This window comes from Enhydra lutris, unplaced genomic scaffold, assembly GCF_002288905.1.
Source record: "Enhydra lutris kenyoni isolate GAN:26980312 unplaced genomic scaffold, ASM228890v2 scaffoldscaffold68, whole genome shotgun sequence".
Taxonomy (NCBI): domain Eukaryota; kingdom Metazoa; phylum Chordata; class Mammalia; order Carnivora; family Mustelidae; genus Enhydra; species Enhydra lutris.
This window is the reverse complement of record NW_019154152.1, coordinates 9,595,283-9,617,418: the sequence shown is the minus strand read 5'-3', so window position 1 is coordinate 9,617,418 and position 22,136 is coordinate 9,595,283. Positions and strand designations below refer to the sequence as shown.

General features: G+C 37.7%; 1 protein-coding gene and 1 pseudogene across 1 annotated transcript; one reads left to right on the top strand and one right to left on the bottom strand.

Annotated features, from left to right (window-relative positions):
* Positions 1-373: 373 nt before the first annotated feature.
* On the bottom strand, positions 374-1,297 carry LOC111159251 (annotated as a pseudogene).
* Positions 1,298-20,270: 18,973 nt separating this feature from the next.
* Positions 20,271-21,206, top strand: LOC111159504 (olfactory receptor 52J3-like). The gene is given in 1 exon segment (XM_022522026.1): positions 20,271-21,206. A coding segment is annotated over 1 exon segment (936 nt).
* The last annotated feature ends 930 nt before the right edge of the window (positions 21,207-22,136 follow it).

Below are 22,136 nucleotides of genomic sequence, written 5' to 3'. Positions count from 1 at the left end.
CAGTTGTACCCTAAACTGTTCCATAAGCAAGAGTAGGAAAGTATCCATCATTTAGTTCTCTAGAGGAATCTTATTTTGTTTACAATGTATGTCTTTTCTCTTCTTTTTCTCTTTCTATTGTTCACTCTCTATTTGTAATTATCCTCCAAAAGACATACAGTTAGAAGGAGATTAACAATGTGTCCTCCAATATTTAATAAATGACTAAGCTGAAATAACTTGTTAGATTAGAATTTTTGGAATTCATAGACATGTAGTAAACAAGAGAACTTTCAGGCAGTAGATGCAATTCAACTTGCAGGAGTAAGAGCAGCAACTTATCTTACTCATATCATCTCTTTTATTTCCATTTATTTTGTCAATCCAACTAAAATCAAGCAACTTTGACCATTAATATCCTAAGAACGCGCTCCCGTATTTTCTTGGTCCTTACTCCATATACAAAGGGGGCACCAAAAGGTACATATTTGCAATAAAAATATGGATATGTGCAGGCACATTCTTCCCAAAATGGTGAGTGAAAATGGAAAAACCGGCTGTGGAATAGAACACAAGAATAACACAGACATGTGATCCACATGTGCCCAAAGCCTTAAAGCCAGCTTCTCGGGATGGCAGGTGGAATACAGAGTGGAGGATGAAGGCATAGGATACAGCAATGAGAATGGCATCACATGAGCCAATGATAGAAGCCATACTGAGGCTATAACTCTTGGTGGCCCTTATGTCTATACACTCCAACTTCACCACAGCCATGAACTCACAGTAGGTATGGGCAATGATTCGTGTTCTGCAGTAGGGCAGCTGTTTGAGCAGGATGGGATGTGGAGAAAAGAAGGCTATGCCCCAAATCACCACAATAATACCCATTATGGTGATGTGAGCATGAGTGAGCATGGCACAGTGGATGACAAATGGTGACATAATGGTCAAAGGCCATGGCCAGGAAAAAGCCTGATTCCATAGCAGTAAAACTGTGAATGAAGAACATTTGGGTCAGGCAGGCATCAAAAGCAATGTCATGGGCTCCGAGCCAGAAGAGAGAGAGCATTCGCGGCAGGGTGGATGTGGAGAGGACCAGGTCGGTGATGGAGAGCATGCAGAGAAAGAGGAACATAGGCTCATGGAGGCTTCGCTCTGCCCTCACCACAGCTAGGATGGTCACATTCCCCACCACAGCCACCACATACATGGAGCAGAAGGGAATCCCAATCCAGACATGCAGGTGCTCTAGTCCCGGGATGCCCATCAACAGGAAGGTGACAGGAGAGGGATGAAAAGTGTTGAGAGGAGGCATGTTGCTTTTCCCTTTGGTTTTTGTCACTACTTCTGAAGAGGAAGCAGCACAACCAGATGCTGAAAACATGGAGGTTCAGTTCAAGAAGACCCTTAATGATTTGTTGCTAAAAACAATTTAAGTCATAATCATGTGTATTTAAATTCACTAGGATAATAATGCTAAAATCGGTAATAACATACCAAATGACAGAAGTACAGAAAGATAATACTTACTATATCAGGGACCTATATGTCACCTTGTCCCTTCATTTGCAATAAAAGATTCCATCTTTAGTCACACCTGTACTTAGTTCAACAAATATTTACTGAGGGGTTACTGAGTTTTTTCCTTAAGCTCTCATTCAGTATTCCCCTCAGGTCAGTGAGTTTTCCATAACTGGAAGTGATCTAGCAGAGACTGTGAAAATATCTAGGAGTTATTGAAAGGACCCTTATAATCCACTCTGCCATTCATGTGGGGAATAGAAATAAATGGTCTTTGTCCCTCTCTGGACACGATATTGAAGTCTTTGGCACAACTTTTGAAGTAGCATCAACTCAATTTCTATCTTTAGCCTTTCATTTGCAACTCTGCATATGTAACTAATCTGTCAAAGTTATCAACGATGTTACTTTTTTCTTTTTGCCTATTTCTTTCTATCATGTACTACTTAAGTAGGCACATATTATGTTTTTTTGAACCAGCAGATATCTGTTTGTAAAGATAAGGTATTTCTTAACATTAACCCCTCACTACTTTTTTATCCTCTTTTTTTTTCTGATTTAGATTATTTCACTGCACAGTTGTATACTAATTGTGCTCCTTCATTTATTGATCCAGAAACCCGAATTTCCAAACATGCACAACAGTTTATTTATTGGACTTGTATATTTACCTAATGATGCTTTAGGTACCAGTTACTGACTGTAGTGGGTTTCTTTATACCTCTTCCTATAGTTCCAACATATAGTCAAACCTCCGTGGCAGAGAAGCCCTGGGATAAAGGGGTTGAGCATGAGGCAGGAGCTGGGAGAGTTGAAGAAAAGAACTAACTTCTAAGTCACTACAAATACTCTAGTTGTAGAGTAACCCTTGGTTACTACTTTTCTGCTTTTCTTATCGCCTATTAAGGCAGTACTTAGTATGTATGTGGTTATGTTGTCATCAGTTTTTAAGGAGAATCTGCTTTCCTTATATCTCAAACAAATTCTCATAAATGCAATATGAACTAATAAGTTACACAGAGTTATCGCTATATAGGCTTTCCTGAATAATGCCAAAACTCTTATATTCCATATAAGAAACTATATATACATATATAGTTTCTAGGCTTTTACACTTACTAGAACCTAGCTTTATTATAGTGAAAAACACTTGAAGAACACAACTATGGCTTTCCCCCTGCCCATGATTTAGCTTTTAACAAGTAATTACACTATAACTTTAAACAGGTAATATATAAGGCAAATTTTTTCCCCAAAGGAGATGGAAGGATGAGTTACACAGAAATGATAGCAAGGGATCAAATTAAGTTTAGTGAGTTAAGAAAAGTCTTCTACTTAGGCTAGAATGTGAAGATTGCATGAGTTTTTCCCCTGGGTTCTGAATATAGATATTTAGGTATAGATATAAATAATGCATATCTACCTATCTGCACCCATATGCACACACATATAAACAAAGGAAAAGGAAAGGAGCATAAGCGAAGTTCCACCTGAAGGACAATCATGATGTAATTAAATAAATCTAGTGTAGCTGGGACTCAAAGATTACAAAGAGATTAAAGTGAAATAAAATTCTGTGAGTAAACAAAGGTCCCCAACATTCATGTGTAAGCACATAACCAATAGGAAATGTTATAATCTAGACTAATGTAGTGGCTATCACTTGTTTAGGTGCTAAGTACATGTTGGAGTTACAGATACAATACAGAGCATTTGCAAAAATGGAACTGGAAAGTACACACACTCACAGATACACACACGCTGGTTTCTAATTTTTTTTTTTCTTGTACAAACACACATAATACAACCTCTATGGTATCATCTCCCTGAAAATGCCAACCTGTCATTGAGTATGGAGATCATGAAGTAGCCTTATTTTGTTCCTTCAATAAATTCATATAATATGAAATATGGTCAAAATAAGAGATAATCCTCATTTTATGATATCCTTAAAAAGATCTTTGCTTCCTAGAATTTTTTTTCTTCATTTTATCCATAAAGAATGAAAAATGTGCATTCTCTCAGTTTCAAAGAATTACATCTTCCCTCTTGACTCCAGGACATTCAGAAAGTAAAAAGATGTTAAGAAAATCCCATGTCCTTGAAAGTTTTCCTTAGATCATTCAGATTGTATCTTTCTCTCCATCCATTTCTTGTTTCATAACCTTAATTAGTTCAAGAAGAAACTGATTCAGAACAAAGAAGCAGCCTAAACATGCAGTTTCTATATATAGCAGCTTCAACATGGTAATCTCAGAGGATAAGCAGGGATAACATCTGACACAACCAGGTCCTTATGGAATCACTAGGAGAGGGGCAGTATTAGTACTTTGGTAAAAGGTTTGATAATCTTCCTAATTTCAGGCATAGTTACAGATGAAGCCATCTCTTAGTATTTTGGTATAATTTTTTTTTTTAAGATTTTATTTATTTATTTGACAGAGAGATCACAAGCAGGCAGAGAGGCAGGCAGAGAAAGAGGAGGAAGCAGGCTCCCTGCTGAGCAGAGAGCCCGATGCGGGGCTCGATGCGGGGCTCGATCCCAGGACTCTGAGATCAAGACCTGAGCCGAAGGCAGCGGCTTAACCCACTGAGCCACCCAGGCGCCCAGTATTTTGGTATAATTTATCAATCACATAACAGGACCTGAAGGGAACTGAAAAAATACAGAACACATTCTTTATTCCTTGTATACATCAACTTCATCCCAATGTCAACTTGAGACATAAACTTTGCAGGCCAGAAGAGAGGGGGATGGTATGTTTAAATTATTTTTAAAAATAACCAAGAATTCCTTATCTAGCAAAACTGCTTTTCAAAAATAAAGGAAAAATTAGAACATTTCCAGGTACACAAAAACTGAGAAAGTTCATTATCTCTAGACATTCTCTGCAAGGAATGCTAAAGGGAGTCTTTTATGTTGAAATTCAAGGAAGTTAGAGAGTAACTCAAACCTATACAAAAATATAAAGTTCTTCAGTAAAGATAAAGCACACACAGATATAAAAACCAGTATGATCACAATTTTGGTTCATAACTCTACTTTTTATTCTGCTACAGGATAGGAAGGACAAAAGCACAAACAGAATTATAAATCTAAGTTAATGGGTATAGGACATATAAGGATGTACTTTGTAACATTAATAACATAGAGTGTGGATGGTGAAGCTCTAAAGGGAGGAGTAGAACTTTTGTATGCAATTGCAATCTAGTTGTTATCAGTTTCAAATACATTGTTATAACTTTAGGATGTTATATATAACCCCTCTGGCAATCACAAAGAAAATATTTGTCAAATATTCACAAAACAAAATGTTAAGGAATCAAGTAGTGTCATTGCAAAAATTAAAAAAAATACAAAGGCAGGCAGTAAGAGAGGAAAGGAGGGACAAAAAAAAATTATAAGACATACAGAAAACAATAAGATGATAATAGTAAATCTTTTCTTATGAACAATTATTTTAAATGTAAATGTTTAAAAATCCCCAGTCAAAACAAAGAGTGGCAGGATGGATTAAAACAACAGAATCCAGGGGCACCTGGGTGGCTTAGTGGGTTAAGCCTCTGCCTTCAGCTCAGGTCACAGTCTCAGGGTCCTGGGATCGAGCCCCAAATTGAGCCCCACATCGGGCTCTCTGCTCAGCAGGGAGCCTGCTTCCCTCTTCCTCTCTGCCTGCCTCTGCCTACTTGTGATCTCAATCTCTCTCTGTCAAATATATAAATAAAATCTTAAAAAAAAAAAAAAAAAAAAACCAGAATCCAGACTTCAGTTTTCCAGTCAAGCATGTGAGACACTGGAAGTTTACACTGCACCCTAACCACAAGTAAAAAGCGGAACCATCTGAAAAGTCAGCAACTCTTCTTGGACCCATAAGAGAAGCAAGATTACAGGGCAAACTGCTGCTTCCGAAGCTGAAGAAACCAGTAAGTTAAGACGGAAGAATACAATTTACTGGAGCAGAAATCTCCATGGGAAGCAGTGCCAGGATAAGAAAATACAAACTACAATTGACAAGTTGCTAGAGGCTTAGTGTGGGCAAGCCTGAGAGATAAACTCCAGGGGAACCCAGTCATTGATCGGTCGCCACTCTTCCATAAGTTTTACATACAGGAACTCATCAGGTCCTCACAGTGTTATAAAAGAAAATCCTCTCATTCGGCAGGGGCAGGGGAAAGTGAACCATTTTGAAATACATCACAGCATTCTGTTCTTCTTAACAAGGTCTGCATTTAGGAAAAACTAGTTAGCCAAACCCTAACCTGCTAAGGTTTTATCAGAGTCTAACTGGTCTGGAGGAAAGGAAATACTCAATTCTGGCTGGCTCTAGCCTTCCAGGTGGGAAAAGAGAAAGAGCCAACTTCAGTCCACCCTAGACATCTGGTTCCTCCTAAGCGGAATGAAGGGGAAATTGGGTATAACACAGGAAATTTATAGCTCAGATGTAAAAGTTTACTAAAAGACTGAGACCTAATCATGGAACAATGAGCAATCCCCCTCTCCCTACATCTTACTGCCACATTACTAAAGGCCTATTTGTGGCAGTTTTCAAACCCAGGACATTGTGTCTAGCTATCAGAAAGAAATTACAAGACATACTAAAAGGCAAAAAACACAATTTGAAGAGAAAGAGCAAAAGCTGGAACCAAACTTAGATATGGCAAGGATGTTGGGATTCCTAGACCATAACTTTTAAAAACTATTATTAATATACTAAGGACTCTATTGGACAAAACACACATCATTCAAGAACACATGGGCCATGTAAGCAGACAGATGGAAATCTTAAGAAAGAACCAAAAAGAAATGCTAAGTTTCAAAAAAGTAACAGAAATGAAGAAAGACTTTGAGGGGATTATTAGCTAGTATATTGGACATACTAAAGAAAGAATCTCTGATCATGAGAATACCTCAATAGAGACTTCCCAAAATGAGAGGCAAAGAGAAATAAGACAAAAAAAAAAAAAAAAAAGCAAGCAAGCAATGTTTAAGGACTGTAGGACAACTAATAACTACACACTATGGAACATATGAGTAACAGGAATATCAGAAGGAGAAAAAGGAGAGATGGGAACAAAAGAAATATTTGAAGGGATACTGATGGAGAATTTTCTCAAATTAATGCCAGACACCAAACTACTTATCAAGGAATTTCAGAGAATACCAAGTAGGATAAATGCCAACAGAACAATAGATCTAGGCATATCATCTCCAAACAGCAAAATGTCAATGATGGGGAAAAAAAAAATCCTTAAAGAAGCCAGAGTTTAAACAACAAAAACAACAACACGTTGGCTATCAAGAAACAAAGATAAAAATTACATTTAATTTGTCCTCAGAAACCATGCAAGCAAGAAAAGTGGAGTGAAATTTTAAAGTGTTAGGAGGGGGGAAAAAAAAGGAGAATTCTATATCCTGAAAAATAATTCTTCAAAAATGAAGGAGAAATAAAAAATTTCTCAGACAAACAAAAATTGAGATAATTTGGTATAAGTACCCCAGCTTGAAAGAAATGTTAAGTAAATTCTTAGAGAGAAGGAAAATGATGTAGGTCAAACATTCAAATCTGCTTAAGGAAAGGAAGAGTATTAAAGATGAAATAAGTGAAAGTAAAATAAAATCTTTTAGTTTTCTTGTTTGTAATTTATCTAAAGTGTTGATTGTTCAAAATAATTATATGAACATTATATATAAACATACATTTATACACAGTTGCTATAATTATTTTGAATAAATGTTTACCTGTTAGATAAATGTATGTGCATGTACATGTATAAGCAAAATGAGTGCCAGCAATGATACAAAGGACAGGAGGGAGGTTAATTTGTTATTAAAAGGTACTCTCATGGTGGTGTAGTGTTATTTGAAAGTAGACTTGGATTAGTTGTAAATGTATACTGCAAACTCTAGGGCAGTGACTAAAAAAAGTAAAAAAATAAAAAGAAGTACAACTGATATGCCAAGAAGGAGAGAAAATAGAATTATATAAAATTCTTAATTAAAACCACAATAATAATCTTTAACATGTATGTAGCTAAAAACAGAATATCAAAATACATGAAGCAAAAGCTGATAGAATTCCAAGGAGAAATAGATAAACCTGCTACTATATTTGGAGAATTCAACATACCTTTATCAGAAATTGACAGTTGCTGCAGGCAGAAAAATCAGTAAGGATACAGTTGAACTAAATGACATCATTGATCAACCGGGTATAATTGACCTCTATAGACTGCTCTATCCAAAAACAGCAGAATACAAATCATTCTCAAGCTTGCAAAGCTTGCATGGAACACTCACCAGTATAGAGCCTGTTTTGAGCCATAAAACCACCTTAACAAATTTAAAAGAATAGGAATCACATAATGTATGTTCTTAGACCACAATGAAATTACACTGTAAACAACAAAAGAAAGAGAGCTGAGAATTAATGGGGGGACAAGATGGCAGGGAAGTAGGAAGAAGCGCCTTTTCAACCTGTACCCTAAAGTGAGCTGATTACCTACCAAAGAACTCAGATCACCCATGAAATCAGCCTGAGATCAGAATTATACACGTCTGGATCTCTACAGGGGCAGAAGACACCAGTGGGCAGGTAAAGCAGAGTGGGAATGGCGGACTGATATCGGAAGATAAACAAAAGGGGGAGGGAGCCACCAGAGGCGACCGGTTGGAAAGTAATACCCCTAACACGAGCGAGAGTGTCCTGCATCTGGGGACCAGCATTAACTTGGAGACTGGTTGAAAGCACTCCAAAAGAGCAAAGGATCGCGGGGAGGAAATTGTGGGAATCCTGGCGGCTAGGGACAGGGGCTTAAGTCCCCGGTCCCAGGACAGCCTCCCTTGGCACTGAGCCAGAGAGGGTGCGGTGGAGAAACCAGGTCTTGGTCCCTGAGCCGCCAGCGTGCCCGAGATTGTGTGGGGTCTGGTTCCTGTGAGGGGATGGGAGCCACACCAGACAGCAGAACGTGCGAGCCCTACTACAGAGCCTGAGATGCATGTGCCCCCCATCCTCCCTTGAGAGAGGTACACAAAGTCCCAGCCGGCGCTCTTAGACCTGCGCCATTGTTTCAGAGCCTAAGACGAGCGCCCCAAACTCTCCCCAGAGAGAGATGCGTGAAGGCCCAGCCTGGTGCTTTAAGACCTGCACTCCGCTCTCAGAGCCAGAGACACGCGCGCGCGCGACCTGCAGCCTCCCCTGAGAGATGTGCGTGCAAGCCCGGCGCTCTTAGACCCAGAAAGACCAGGCACTCCCAGACCGGGCCAGCGGGAAAATCTCAGTGTGCAAACGCTGCTTGGAACCTCTCTGGCGGTCTGGAGCTGCCCAGATAGCCGCCACTGCAGTGGTTTTGGGTACACGCGGAAGATCCTGCATCCCCAGGGACCGCTACTCGGAACCTGCTCTGCCAGTGGCCAAGGGGAAATTTATATGAGCTCTGCAACACCCACAGAAGAACAGACTGAGGCTTCTCTCTGAGAGGGAGGTCAGGGTGCAGTTTGCTTTCCTCTAAACCTACAAAAACCATCAAAAGCGGTCAAGGCGAGAGGAAAAAAAAAAAAAAAAGTGAACAAACATAAAAACCTCCAGAGAACAAAAGCCTGAAAAAACCAGTTTCCTCAGAGCCCACCCCCTTGAGGGGGACTGGAGGACTTAACTCAGGGAACATCATTGACTGAAAACCCACGTGGCAGACCCCTCCCCCAGAAAACCAACCAGGAAAGAAAAAAACAAAACAAAACAAAACAAAAAAAACCTACAAGAGAACCACCACCACTACTTCATAGGACAACTTTTATTTTTAATTTGTTCCCACTATTCTGGCTCACTTTTTTTATATATAGATAATTTTTTAACCTATTTACCATCACAGTGAGCTGTCCAGTACATCAAATTCTATAATAACCTTCTAACCTGAACTTTTTGATACATACACCTGCGTTTTTCTTTTGCATTTCTATTTTTAAAAATTTTTAAAAATTTTAGTTTAGTTTAGTCTAGTTTATTCCTTTTTTATTTTTATTTTCTAATATTCATATAGAGTTAAACTTCAAAGTAATCCCCTTTCCCCAATCAATACTACCCCTATAGGTAAACCAATTTTTAATCCCCCGTTATCTCAGGAAAGTTGAGTCCTTTAACAAAGATATCAAGATACATCCAGGAAGAATCAAAACAACTTTCCTCGCCCACACTGAGAATTTATAACCACTCTCCCATCTTTTTCTTCCACCAGTGTTTCTGTGTTTTTGTGTTTGTCCTCCTTGTATATAAATCTTACACTTGGGGTTCTTTTTGATGAGGTTCTTCCTTTATTTGCATATATATGTATATATATATATATTTTTTCTCTTGTCATATACTTTTATCAGTCTTTTTGTTTGTCTGTTTTTGTTTGTATACTTCATAAATCTTACCTTGGGGCCCATTCGGGCTGAACCTTCTCTTTTATCTTCCCTTTCTTTCCTGTCTCTCTCTCTCTCTCTTTTTTTTTCGTTTTCTTTTCTTTTTTCTCTCATTTGGGTGGGGAATCCTGATTGCTCAGAAGAGTTCCAGGGTGCACCTTGACTGCACCATGGTTGATAAATCCAGCTACATCTGTTCAGTCATCTCTCACCAAAATGACTAGTAGGAGGAATGCCCAACAGAAGAAAAATACAGAGGATGGACCTTATGCAACAGAGCTAATGGCTATCAACATAGACAATATGTCGGAAAGAGAATTCAGGCTAACAGTTATCCAGGCAATGGCTAGGTTGGAGAAAGCCATGGATGACCAAAAGGAATTGATTAGGGCCGAGCTGAAAGCAACCAGAGATGATGTTCGCAATGTTAGGCAGAGCTAAAAGCTACCAGGGATGAGGTTCACAATGCTCTCAATGAGTTCCAATCTAATCTAAATTCTCTCAAAGCTAGGGTAACTGAGACAGAAGATAGAATTAGTGATCTGGAGGACAAACAGATAGAGAGAAAGGATCAGGAGGAAGCCTGGAACAAACAGCTTAGAAACCACGAAAACAGAATCAGGGAAATCAATGATGCCATGAAACATTCCAACATCAGAATTATTGGAATCCCTGAAGGGGTGGAGAAAGAAAGAAGTCTAGAAGATATAGTGGAACAAGTTCTTCATGAAAATTTTCCCAATCTCACGAATGGAACCAGCGTTCATGTGCTAGAGGCCGAACGGTCTCCACCCAAGATTATAGATTCCAGAAAAACATCAAGGCACCTGATAGTCAAATTGAGGAATCATAATTGTAAGTATAATCTCTTGAAAGCCGCTAGGACAAAGAGGCTCCTTACTTACAGAAGAAAGCCCATCAGAATAATGTCAGACCTGTCCACAGAGACCTGGCAAGCCAGGAAGGCTGGCAAGATATATTCAGGGCACTAAAGGAGAAGAACATGCAGCCAAGAATACTTTATCCAGGAAGAATGACATTCAAAATGGATGGAGAGATAAAGAGTTTCCAAGACCGGCAAGGCTAAAAAGACTATGCAACCACCAAGCCAACACTGCAGGAAATATTAAGGGAGGCTCTATAAAAGAGGAAAAATCCTAAGAATAGCATTGAACAGAAATATAGAGACAATCTACAGAAAGAAAGACTTCAAAGGTAACACGATGTCAATAAAAACGTATCTATCAATAATCACTCTCAATGTGAATGGCCTAAATGTGCCCATAAAATGGCACAGGGTTGCAGATTGGATAAAATGACAGGATCCATCCATATGTTGTCTACAAGAGACCCATTTTGAACCTAAAGATACACCCAGACTGAAAGTGAAGGGATGGAGAAGCATCTTTCATACCAATGGGCTTCAAAAGAAGGCCGGGGTAGTGATTCTCATATCAGATAAATTAGATTTTAAACTAAAGACTGTAGTCAGAGATACAGAAGGACACTACATAATTCTTAAAGGGACTATCTACCAAGATGATCTAACAATTGTAAATATCTATGACCCCAATATGGGAGCAGCCAATTACATGAGAAAACTGTTAATCAAGATAAAGAGTCATATTGATATGAATACATTGATAGTAGGAGATCTTAACACACCTCTCTCAGAAATAGACAGATCATCAAAGCAGAAAATCAATAAAGAAACAAGAGCATTGAATGACACATTGGACCAGATGGACCTCATAGATATATAAAGAACATTCCACCCTAAAACAACAGAATACTCATTCTTCTCAAGTGCACATGGAACCTTCTCAAGAATAGATCACATACTGGGTCACAAATAGTGACTCAACCGATACCAAAAGACTGAGATTATTCCCTCTATATTCTCAGATCACAATGCTTTGAAACTGGAGCTCACATAAGGAAAAGTTCAGAAGGAACTCAAACACCTGGAAGCTAAAAACCACCTTGCTTAAGAATGCTTGGATCAACCAGGAGATCAAAGAAGAACTGAAACAATTCATGGAAACCAATGAGAATGAAGACACTTCAGTCCAAAACCTATGGTATACAGCAAAGGCGGTCCTAAGGGGGAAATACATAGCCATCCAAGCCTCCCTCAAAAAAATTGAAAAATCCAGAACACACCAGCTGTCTCTACACCTTAAAGAACTGGAGAATCAACAACAAATCAAACCAACTCCACACATAAGAAGGGAAATAATCAAGATTAGAGCTAAGATCAATGAGGTAGAAACCAGAGATACAGTAGAACATATCAATGAAACTAGAAGCTGGTTTTTTGAAAGAATCAATAAGATCAATAAACCATTGGCCACACTAATCCAAAAGAAAAGAGAGAAAGCCCAAATTCCTAAAATTATGAATGAAAAGGGAGAGATCACAACTAACACCAAGGAAGTAGAAACAATCATCAGAAGTTATTATCAATAGTTATATGTCAATAAGCTAAGCAACCTAGATGAAATGGATGCATTCCTGGAATACTATAAACTCCCAAAATTGAACCAGGAAGAAATTGACAACCTAAATAGACTGATATCTAGTAACGAGATTGAAGCAGTGATCAAAAACCTCCCAAAAAACAAGAGCTCAGGACCTGACAGATTCCCTGGGGAATTATACCAAACTTTCAAAGAAGAAATAACACCTATTCTCCTGAAGCTGTTTCAAAAAATTGAAGCAGAAGGAAAACTTCCAGACTCTTTCTACGAAGCCAGCATTAGCCTGATCCCCAAACCAGGCAAAGACCCTACCAAAAAGGAGAATTTCAGACCAATATCACTGATGAATATGGATGCTAAGATTCTCAACAAGATCCTAGCAAACAGGATCCAACAGCACATTAAAAAGATTATCCACCATGACCAGGTGGGATTAATTTCTGGGCTACAAGGATGGTTCAACATTCGCAAATCAATCATTGTGATAGAACAAATTAATATGAGAAGAGAGAAGAACCACATGGTCCTCTCAGTTGATGCAGAAAAAGCATTTGACAAAATCCAGCATCCGTTCCTGATTAAAACGCTTCAAAGTATAGGGATAGAGGAAACATTCCTGAACTTCATCAAATCTATCTATGAAAGACCCACAGCAAATATCATCCTCAATAGGAAAAAGCTTGCAGCCTTCCCGTTGAGATCAGGAACACGACAAGGATGCCACTCTCACCACTCTTGTTCAACATAGTATTAGAAGTCCTAGCAACAGCAATCAGACAACAAAGAGAAATAAAAGGTATCCAAATTGGCAATGAAGAAGTCAAACTCTCTCTCTTCGCAGATGACATGATTCTTTATATGGAAAACCCAAAAGACTCCACCCCCAAACTACTAGAACTCATACAGCAATTCAGTAACGTGGCAGGATACAAAGTCAATGTACAGAAATCAGTGGCTTTCTTATATACTAACAATGAAAATACAGAAAGGGAAATTAGAGAATCAATTCCATTTACTATAGCACAAAGAACCATAAGATACCTGGGAATAAACCTAGCCAAAGAGGTAAAGGATCTGTACTCGAGGAACTACAGAACACTCATGAAAGAAATTGAAGAAGACACAAAAAGATGGAAGACCATTCCATGCTCTTGGATCAGAAGAATAAACATTGTTAAAATGTCTATACTGCCTAGAGCAATCTATACTTTTAATGCCATTCCGGCCAAAATTCCACTGGTATTCTTCAAAGAGCTGGAGTAAATAATCCAAAAATTTGTATGGAATCAGAAGAGACCCCGAATCATAAGGAAATGTTGAAAAACAAAAATAAAACTGGGGGCATCACGTTATCTGATTTCAAGCTTTACTACAAAGCTGTGATCACCAAGACAGCATGGTACTGGCATAAAAACAGACACATAGACCAGTGGAACAGAGTAGAGAGCCCAGATATGGACCCTCAACTCTATGGTCAAATAATCTTCAACAAAACAGGAAAAAATATACAGTGGAAAAAAGACAGTCTCTTCAATAAATGGTGCTGGGAAAACTGGACAGCTATATGTAGAAGAATGAAACTCGATCATTCTCTTACACCATACACAAAGATAAACTCAAAATGGATGAAAGACCTCAACGTGAGACAGGAATCCTTCAGAATCCTAGAGGAGAACATAGGCAGTAATCTCTTCAATATCAGCCACAGCAACTTCTTTCAAGATATGTCTCCAAAGGCAAAGGAAACAAAAGCAAAAATAAACTTTTGGGACTTCATCAAAATCAAAAGCTTCTGCACAGCAAAGGAAACAGTCAAGAAAACAAAGAGGCAACCCACAGAATGGGAGAAGATATTTGCAAATGACAGTACAGACAAAAGGTTGATATCCAAGATCTATAAAGAACTCCTCAAACTCAACACACACAAAAGAGGCAATCATATAAAAAAAAAATGGGCAGAAGACAGGAACAGACACTTCTCCAATGAAGACATACAAATGGCTACCAGACACATGAAAAAATATTCATCATCACTAGCCATCAGGGAGATTCAAATTAATTCACATTAATTAGTTAATTAATTCACATTAATTAACTAATTAATTGTTAATTAATTCACAGATTCAAATTAAAACCACATTGAGATATCACCTTACACCAGTTAGAATGGCCAAAATTAGCAAGACAGGAAACAACATGTGTTGGAGGGGATGTAGAGAAAGGGGAACCCTCTTACACTGTTGGTGGGAATGTAAGTTGGTACAGCCACTTTGGAGAACAGTGTGGAGATTCCTCAAGAAATTAAAACTAGAGCTTCCCTATGACCCTGCAATTACACTACTGGGTATTTACCCCAAAGATACAGATGTAGTGAAAAGAAGGACCATCTGTACCCCAATGTTTATAGAAGCAATAGCCATGGTCGCCAAACTGTGGAAAGAACCAAGATGACCTTCAACAGATGAATGGATAAGGAAGATGTGGTCCATATACACTATGGAGTATTATGCCTCTATCAGAAAGGATAAATAGCCAACTTTTGTATCAACATGGATGGGACTGGAAGAGATTATGCTAAGTGAAATAAGTCAAGAAGAGAGAGTCAAGTATCATATGGTTTCACTTATTTGTGGAGCATAACAAATAGCATGGAGGACATGGGGAGTTAGAGAGGAGAAGGGAGTTGGGGGAAATTGGAAGGGGAGGTGAACCATGAGAGACTATGGACTCTGAAAAACAATCTGAGGGTTTTGAAGTGGCAGGGGGTGGGAGGTTGGGGGAACCAGGTGGTGGGTATTAGAGAGGGCACGGATTGCATGGAGCACTGGGTGTGGTGCAAAAATAATGAATACTGTTATGCTGAAAATAAAAAAAAAATAAGACGAAATCAGAGAGGGAGACAAACCATAAGAAGCTCTTAAATATAAGAAACAAACTGAGGGTTGCTGCAGGGGAGGTGGGTGGGTGGATGGCCAACTAGGTGATGGGTATTAGAGGGTACTTGATATAATGAACACTGGATATTATATGCAACTGATGAATCATTAAACTTTATCTCTGAAACTAAACAAAAAAAAAAAAAAGAAAGAGAGCTGAGAAATACCTAAATACTCTGGGATTCAACAATATACTCCTAAATAATGAGTGAAAGAAGAAATCTCAAAGAGATAATAAAAAATATTTTGAGCTAAATAAAATTAAAACAAAATATCTTGTGAATGCAGCTAAAGCAGTGCCTAGAGAAAAATTCACAGCATTAAATGTATATATTAGAAAATAAGAAAGATATAAATTTTTTAAAAGATTTTATTTATTTGACAGAGAGAGACACAGCGAGATAGGGAACACAAACAGGGGAGTGGGAGAGGGAGAAACAGGCTTCCTGTTGAGCGGTGAACCCAATGTGGGGCTCGATCCCAGGACCCTAAGATCATGACCTGAGCCAAAGGTAGACGCTTAACAACTGAGCCGCCCAGGCATCCTGAAAGATATAAAATTTAAAAATCACAATTTCCACCCTGGAAGCTAGAAAAGGAAGAACAAATTAAATAAAAAATAAGCAGGAGAAAAGAAATAAAAAAACAAGATTTAGACTATAACTCAGTAAAATTGAATACAGTGAATCAATAGAGAAAATCAATGAAACCAAAAGTTGGTTATAACAATATGCCTCTAGACAGGCTAACAAAGTAAGAGCAAGAGAGGACACACATTACTGAAGTGAAAGAGGGGATGTCACTATAGGTCTATGAACATTAAAAAAAAGTAATACAAGGGACAGTCTATGCCCATAAATTCCATAACCTGGATAAAATGAAACTATTCCTTGAGAGACACAATATGCTAAAACTCACATAAGAATTAGGTGATCTGAATAGGCTAGTATCTGATAAAGAAACTGTCTCAATGATTGACAGTCTTCCAAAACAGAAAACACTCAGCCCAGACTAATTTACTGATGAATGTTACCAGACATATATAAGAAAGGAAGTACATCTACTCTTTGCAATCCTTTTCAGAAGATAGAAATAGAATACTTTTTAATTTGTTCTATGAGGGCATTGTTTCCTTAATGTCAAAACCAAAAACATTACAACAAAAGAAGACTACAGACCAATATCTGTCAGGAACACTGATGCAAAAATTCTCAAGAAAATATTAGCAAATCTAATCCAACAATGTGTAAAAAGAATTATAACCATGACTAAGCGCAATTTGTTCCAGTTATATAAAACTTGCTCACCCTTTAAATTCAATGATTGTAATCCATTACACCAACAGAGAACTTGAACCATACTATAGAACAATTGGACATAATATATTCTGAACACCCCACACAACAATTGCAGAAAATACATGTTTCTTAACTGCACATGGAACATTCTCCAGAGTAGACAAGAGGCTAAGATGTAACAAACATAAAAAGATTGAAATCAGAGAAAGAATATTTTTATTCCATAATAGAATGAAACTAGAAATCAATAGAGGAAAAACTGGAAAATCCACAAATATGTAGAAATTAAACAAAACTATTAATGGGTCAAGAAAGAAATCACAAGAACAATTGGAAAACATTGCAAAAATAAAATGAAAACACTACATTCCAAACAGCACTTGGGAGAGGGAAATGTATAGCCACAAACCCTTATATTAAAAAAGAAAAACCTACATTTATACAGATAACAACATGCTCAATGGTAAAAAATGAAAGTTTTTCCTCTAAGATCAGGACCAAGACGCCCAGTTTCATTATTTCTATTCAACATAATTTTGGAAGTTTTGGCCAGATCAGTTAAAAATGAGAAAGAAGGGATGTCTGGGTTAGCTCAATTGGTTAGGCATCTGATTTTTTATCTCAGCTCAGGTCTTGATCCTAGGGCCCTGAGTTCAAGACCTGCAAAGAGCCTACTTAAAAAAAAAAAAAAAAGAAAGAAAAAAGAAAGAAAGAAAAGGCATCCAAATTGGAAAGGAAAATGTAAAATTATCTTTGTTCTCAGATGACATGATCTAATATGTAGAAACCTTGAACATTCCACCAAAATATGAAGTTTAGAAATAATAAACAAATTCAATAAAAATTCAGGATACAAAATTCAGTTGCATTTTTATCCACTAACAATGAACATTCTAAAAAGGAAATTTAAAAAATAATCCAATTAATGGAAAATAAAATACCCAAATAGTATGGTAAAGCAGATGGCAATTTGACAGTTTTGAAATAGGATCAAAAAAAATAAAGTGTTTAGGAATAAGCTTAACCAAGGAAGTGAAAGATTTGTACACTGAAATCTGTAAAACTTTGCTGAAAGAATTAAAAAAGAAACCAATTAAACAGGAAGACATCCCAGGTCATGAATTAGAAGACTTGATATTGTTAAGGTGTCTGTACTAGCCCTCTCTGAGGAAGATCTACAAATGGCCAATTAACACGCAAGAAGATGCTCAACATCTCTAATCAAAACCACAATGAGACAACTTCACACCTATTACAATGGTTATTAATCAAAAGAAGAAAGGGAAAGAGAAGGGGAGAGCAGAGGGGAGAGGAGAGAAAGAACAAATATAGTCCAATGATTATGGAAAAAGAATGAAAGAATATAATTCACAGAAAAATGATGTTTATATGTTAGACAGCAAAGAGATACATGAAATTTAGTAAGTGTGGTAAAGTAGGTGGTAATCATAATTTATATAGGATGCCTTGTAAATGTTATGGAACAAAAACTACTTTAAACCATCTAAGTAAGACCCTTGCATGTGTAGATAGAAGCAACAATAAATAAGGCAAGATAAGCTCTTAAGAACAATGATGACAATTTAATAACTTGGGAAATCAGGAACTTTCTTTTTCTACACAAAGATAAGCATGTGTGAAGAAGAAGCCTATGCATCAGAAATATCTTGTCCTGATTTTAGAGAGGAGTGATATCTGAAAAGACCACATACAAATTTACAATCATTTGAATATACTCAGTATTTATTGTGTGTATATTCTGTGCATGTATATGGGTATATATTTTGATGGTAGGGTCTGTCTCTGCCTTTTTGTGTGTTTGTCTTTCATCTGCTTCTTTTCCATTCCCTCCTTCCTGGAGAACAAATAATGTCAGCCCCTTTCCAAGGAGACTTTGAGATCATGGTCCTAAAACCCAAGGCCATAGGGAGCTAAAGGCTCGGGTTTATTTTCAGAGCTGTCCCTCAGGAGACAAAAGGCCAGAAGTTTCAAAATCTATTCTCTAAGGTGGGCATAATAGGGACTCCAGTTCCCATTCCAGCTGGAGATAGGTTATATGTTGACCAAGGAATCTAAGTGAGCCTTAACCCAAATCTCTTTGCTCAGAGGTAAGGCTGGGGTGTGTGTGTGTGGGGGGTGGCTTCAATTAATTTTTGTAAGGGAATATCGTGCATCCACCAGGACTCTGCTCTGTAGGCTACTGACTAAGAGTGAGGTCTTTGATGACAACTTCTACTCAGTAATAGGAAACATAGAGATTTTTCTAGTATTTAGTAATTTCTATTCTCTCTGACAACTGCAGGATAGTAATGATAATGGCTTTTCATGGCAGTAGAAAAATCCAAATTAGGATAGGACCATAGGTGAAAGTAGGCTCAAAAAGCAAACAACAAAGGAGGCAGCAGGGAACTAAGAGTCTAAGAGGGCCTCCTGCATCTTACTACTTTCAGAGCACCTCGATTAGCCAGTTGGTCAGTATGCCTAAAGATCTTCAAGAAGATACATTTACCACAATTTTTTAAAATTTTCTCCAATTAACCTAAATTCAGAGAGGGACTGAACTTTTTACCATTCTTTCTCTCATTTCCTCTTTCCTATTTTCCACCTAGCTTCCCATGTTTCTTCCCTTTTTCCTTCCCTCATGCCTACTGCTTCCCTAAAGTTTTCTCCTCTTTCCTTGTTTCATCTAATTTTCTCCATTAAACATGAATTATCAGAGATGGGGTAAAATCCTCTAGGTATTTGCTCAGAGCAAGGTTAAAACCTTATTATTTATTCCTGACCTGGGAGAGATTAGTCTGTGATCAGTTCTTCCCTCAAACACCTTTATTTCAACTTACCTGACAACTATTTCTTTAGATGTTCCCCTTATGTAGAACGGGGTAAAATCCTTTATTGCCTTCTGTTCAAGTTCTCTTTGATGCCTTATGCCTCACTATGATCTAAGCAACAAAGGGATTCACATTGTCCTAGTAAGAAATATTTGGGGTCTAAAATTGTTCTTGTTGAATGCCTGTGCCTGTCTGTTGAAGCTTTATTTAATGGTGTTTATCTACAAGTGTTTACGGAATGCTTTAGTGAGGAAGACCTGTTGGTTTGGAAGGTGACATTTTAAATTTGAATGTATGAAAATTAGGATTAAATAAAACACACTGAAGGCATTTGGCATGTAAGGTATCATTATATGTGTATAGCTTTTATATCTGTGTTTTTCTATGTCATTGTGGCCGTGTATATGTAGCTACACATTTTTGTCTTTGCTTTTATTATGTTGGTCCTCAACATCCTCAATTTAGGAAGTTATTACATTATGTGTTAATCCAGATACCACTCTTCACTCATGAAAAAAGTACCAGGTTGTAGAATATTTTGGATTGGAACTGCATAAGATGTTATATTATCTGTAAGCATTGACTGTGCTAGTAGTCATCATAAATGATGTGTCCTTTGAATTCAATTGTGTCCAGTAATGGGAATCTTCCTTTTGGTAAATCCAGTATAAGGAACCAGTTAGGAAACAATATCACTGCCTTCTCTTGCACTACAATAAAACAAGAACTAATTTGAAATAATTTGAAACTATTTTTGTGTTTTATTTTTCTTCTAGGAATGGACATACATATCTACTTCTCCTATTCTAGCCAAATCCAGAATGCCCCATCAAAACATAACTATCTTCCATCCATCCACCTTTTTTCTTTTAGGCATCCCAGGGCTTGAGACTGCCCATGCCTGGATTTCATTGCCATTCTGTTGTATTTACTTTATGGCTCTTATTGGCAATGTCACAATCTTGACAGTCATATGGACAGAAAGAACCCTCCGGAATCCAATGTTCTTCTTTCTTGCCATTCTATCAGCCATAGACCTGGCCCTCTCTACAACCTCAGTGCCATGAATGTTGGGTATCTTTTGGTTTAATGCTCATGAAATTGGCTTTGGAACTTGTGTGGCCCAGATGTTTCTCATACACACCTTCACTGGAATGGAATCTGCTGTTCTGCTGGCTATGGCCTTTGACCGCTATGTAGCCATCTGCTACCCCCTCCACTATACAACTATCCTGACAGTCCGAGTATTGTCAGGAATTGGAGTAGGGATTGCACTGAGTGCAGTCGTGCTCACACTGCCCATGATCTACCTAATCCACCGTCTACCCTTTTGCAATGCCCGCATTATTGCCCACACCTACTGTGAGCACATGGGCATTGCCAAGTTGGCTTGTGCCAACATTCAGATCAATGCTATCTATGGTCTCTTTGTTGCTTCCTTCCTTGTTCTTGTCCTGGTACTTGTTGGAATCTCCTATGGCTACATCCTCCATGCTGTATTCCGCCTCAAATCGCAAGAGGCCTGCCACAAGACATTGAGCACGTGCAGTTCTCATGCTGCAGTCATGTTTGTTTTCTATACACCCTCTCTTTTCTCCTTTCTCACTCACAGATTTGGCCAAAAAATACCCTCTTATGTCCACATTCTTGTTGCCAACATCTATGTGGTCCTTCCACCAGCCCTCAACCCTATCATCTATGGGGTAAGGACCAAACAAATCAGAGAGTGTGTGAGCCAAGTATTTATTGGGAAATAAGGAACACTATACTTGGTCTTTAGGGATGAAGAGGTGCCTGTAGTCACAACATTAAAGCCACCTCCATATTAATACTTGAGAAGCAGTTGCCAGTGTATTTGTCCATGTGAGAAAACAGTAATTGAAGCCTCAAACTGATATGCCATAACAAATATTCCAAGCTTTGGGAAATAATTCCTGATTTAAGTTTGTTTTTAAGTTTTCATTATTTTTGCTGAAGGACTGTAGCCTCTGACTGTGGTAGTTCATTATTCTTGAGGAAAAGAGAAATCAGAAGACTTGCAGATGGTCCCCTATAATTTAATGTTTCCAAGTTTCTCTGATTAAACTTGGTGTTCATATAATGTAACAGAATTCTGTGTGAAATGTCTACTAGTAAGTCTAAGCTTATTCCAATTATCTGTGGTAAACGTTCAGATAAATCTTAGAGTATGTAACAGTACTATAATATTCTTTCCAAGAATATTATGTACAAATCATTTTATAAATTTATATTCAAATTCCCTAATTTCCCTTATTTTACCTCATGAATATAATCTTAGGGAAATATATCAAAAAGTTTTAAAAAATAATTAACACTTCCCTCCACTCCCCCCAAAAGATGACATAAATAAAGAGGCTTGAGAGTACAATTTTTATTCTTAACAAAGGAAAACTGATGCTATAAATTCAAATCCAGAATCATCCTGTCTGTTGCAGTTATTGTAACTTTTGGCAGTCATCTGTACAGCCTCTACATTGAGTCTTCACTCTCAGAGTTTACCAACACCACTCCATTGTGAACATAATATGTTTCTAATAGAAATGAATGTCATATCACAGTAGATAAAAAACCTGGAAAACATTTTTTTAGGGTCATCTTTGATTAGTGCTTTACTGGAATGTTTGGCAGAGTTTTTAGGGTAAGACTACTTTTTGTTTCCCAATGAA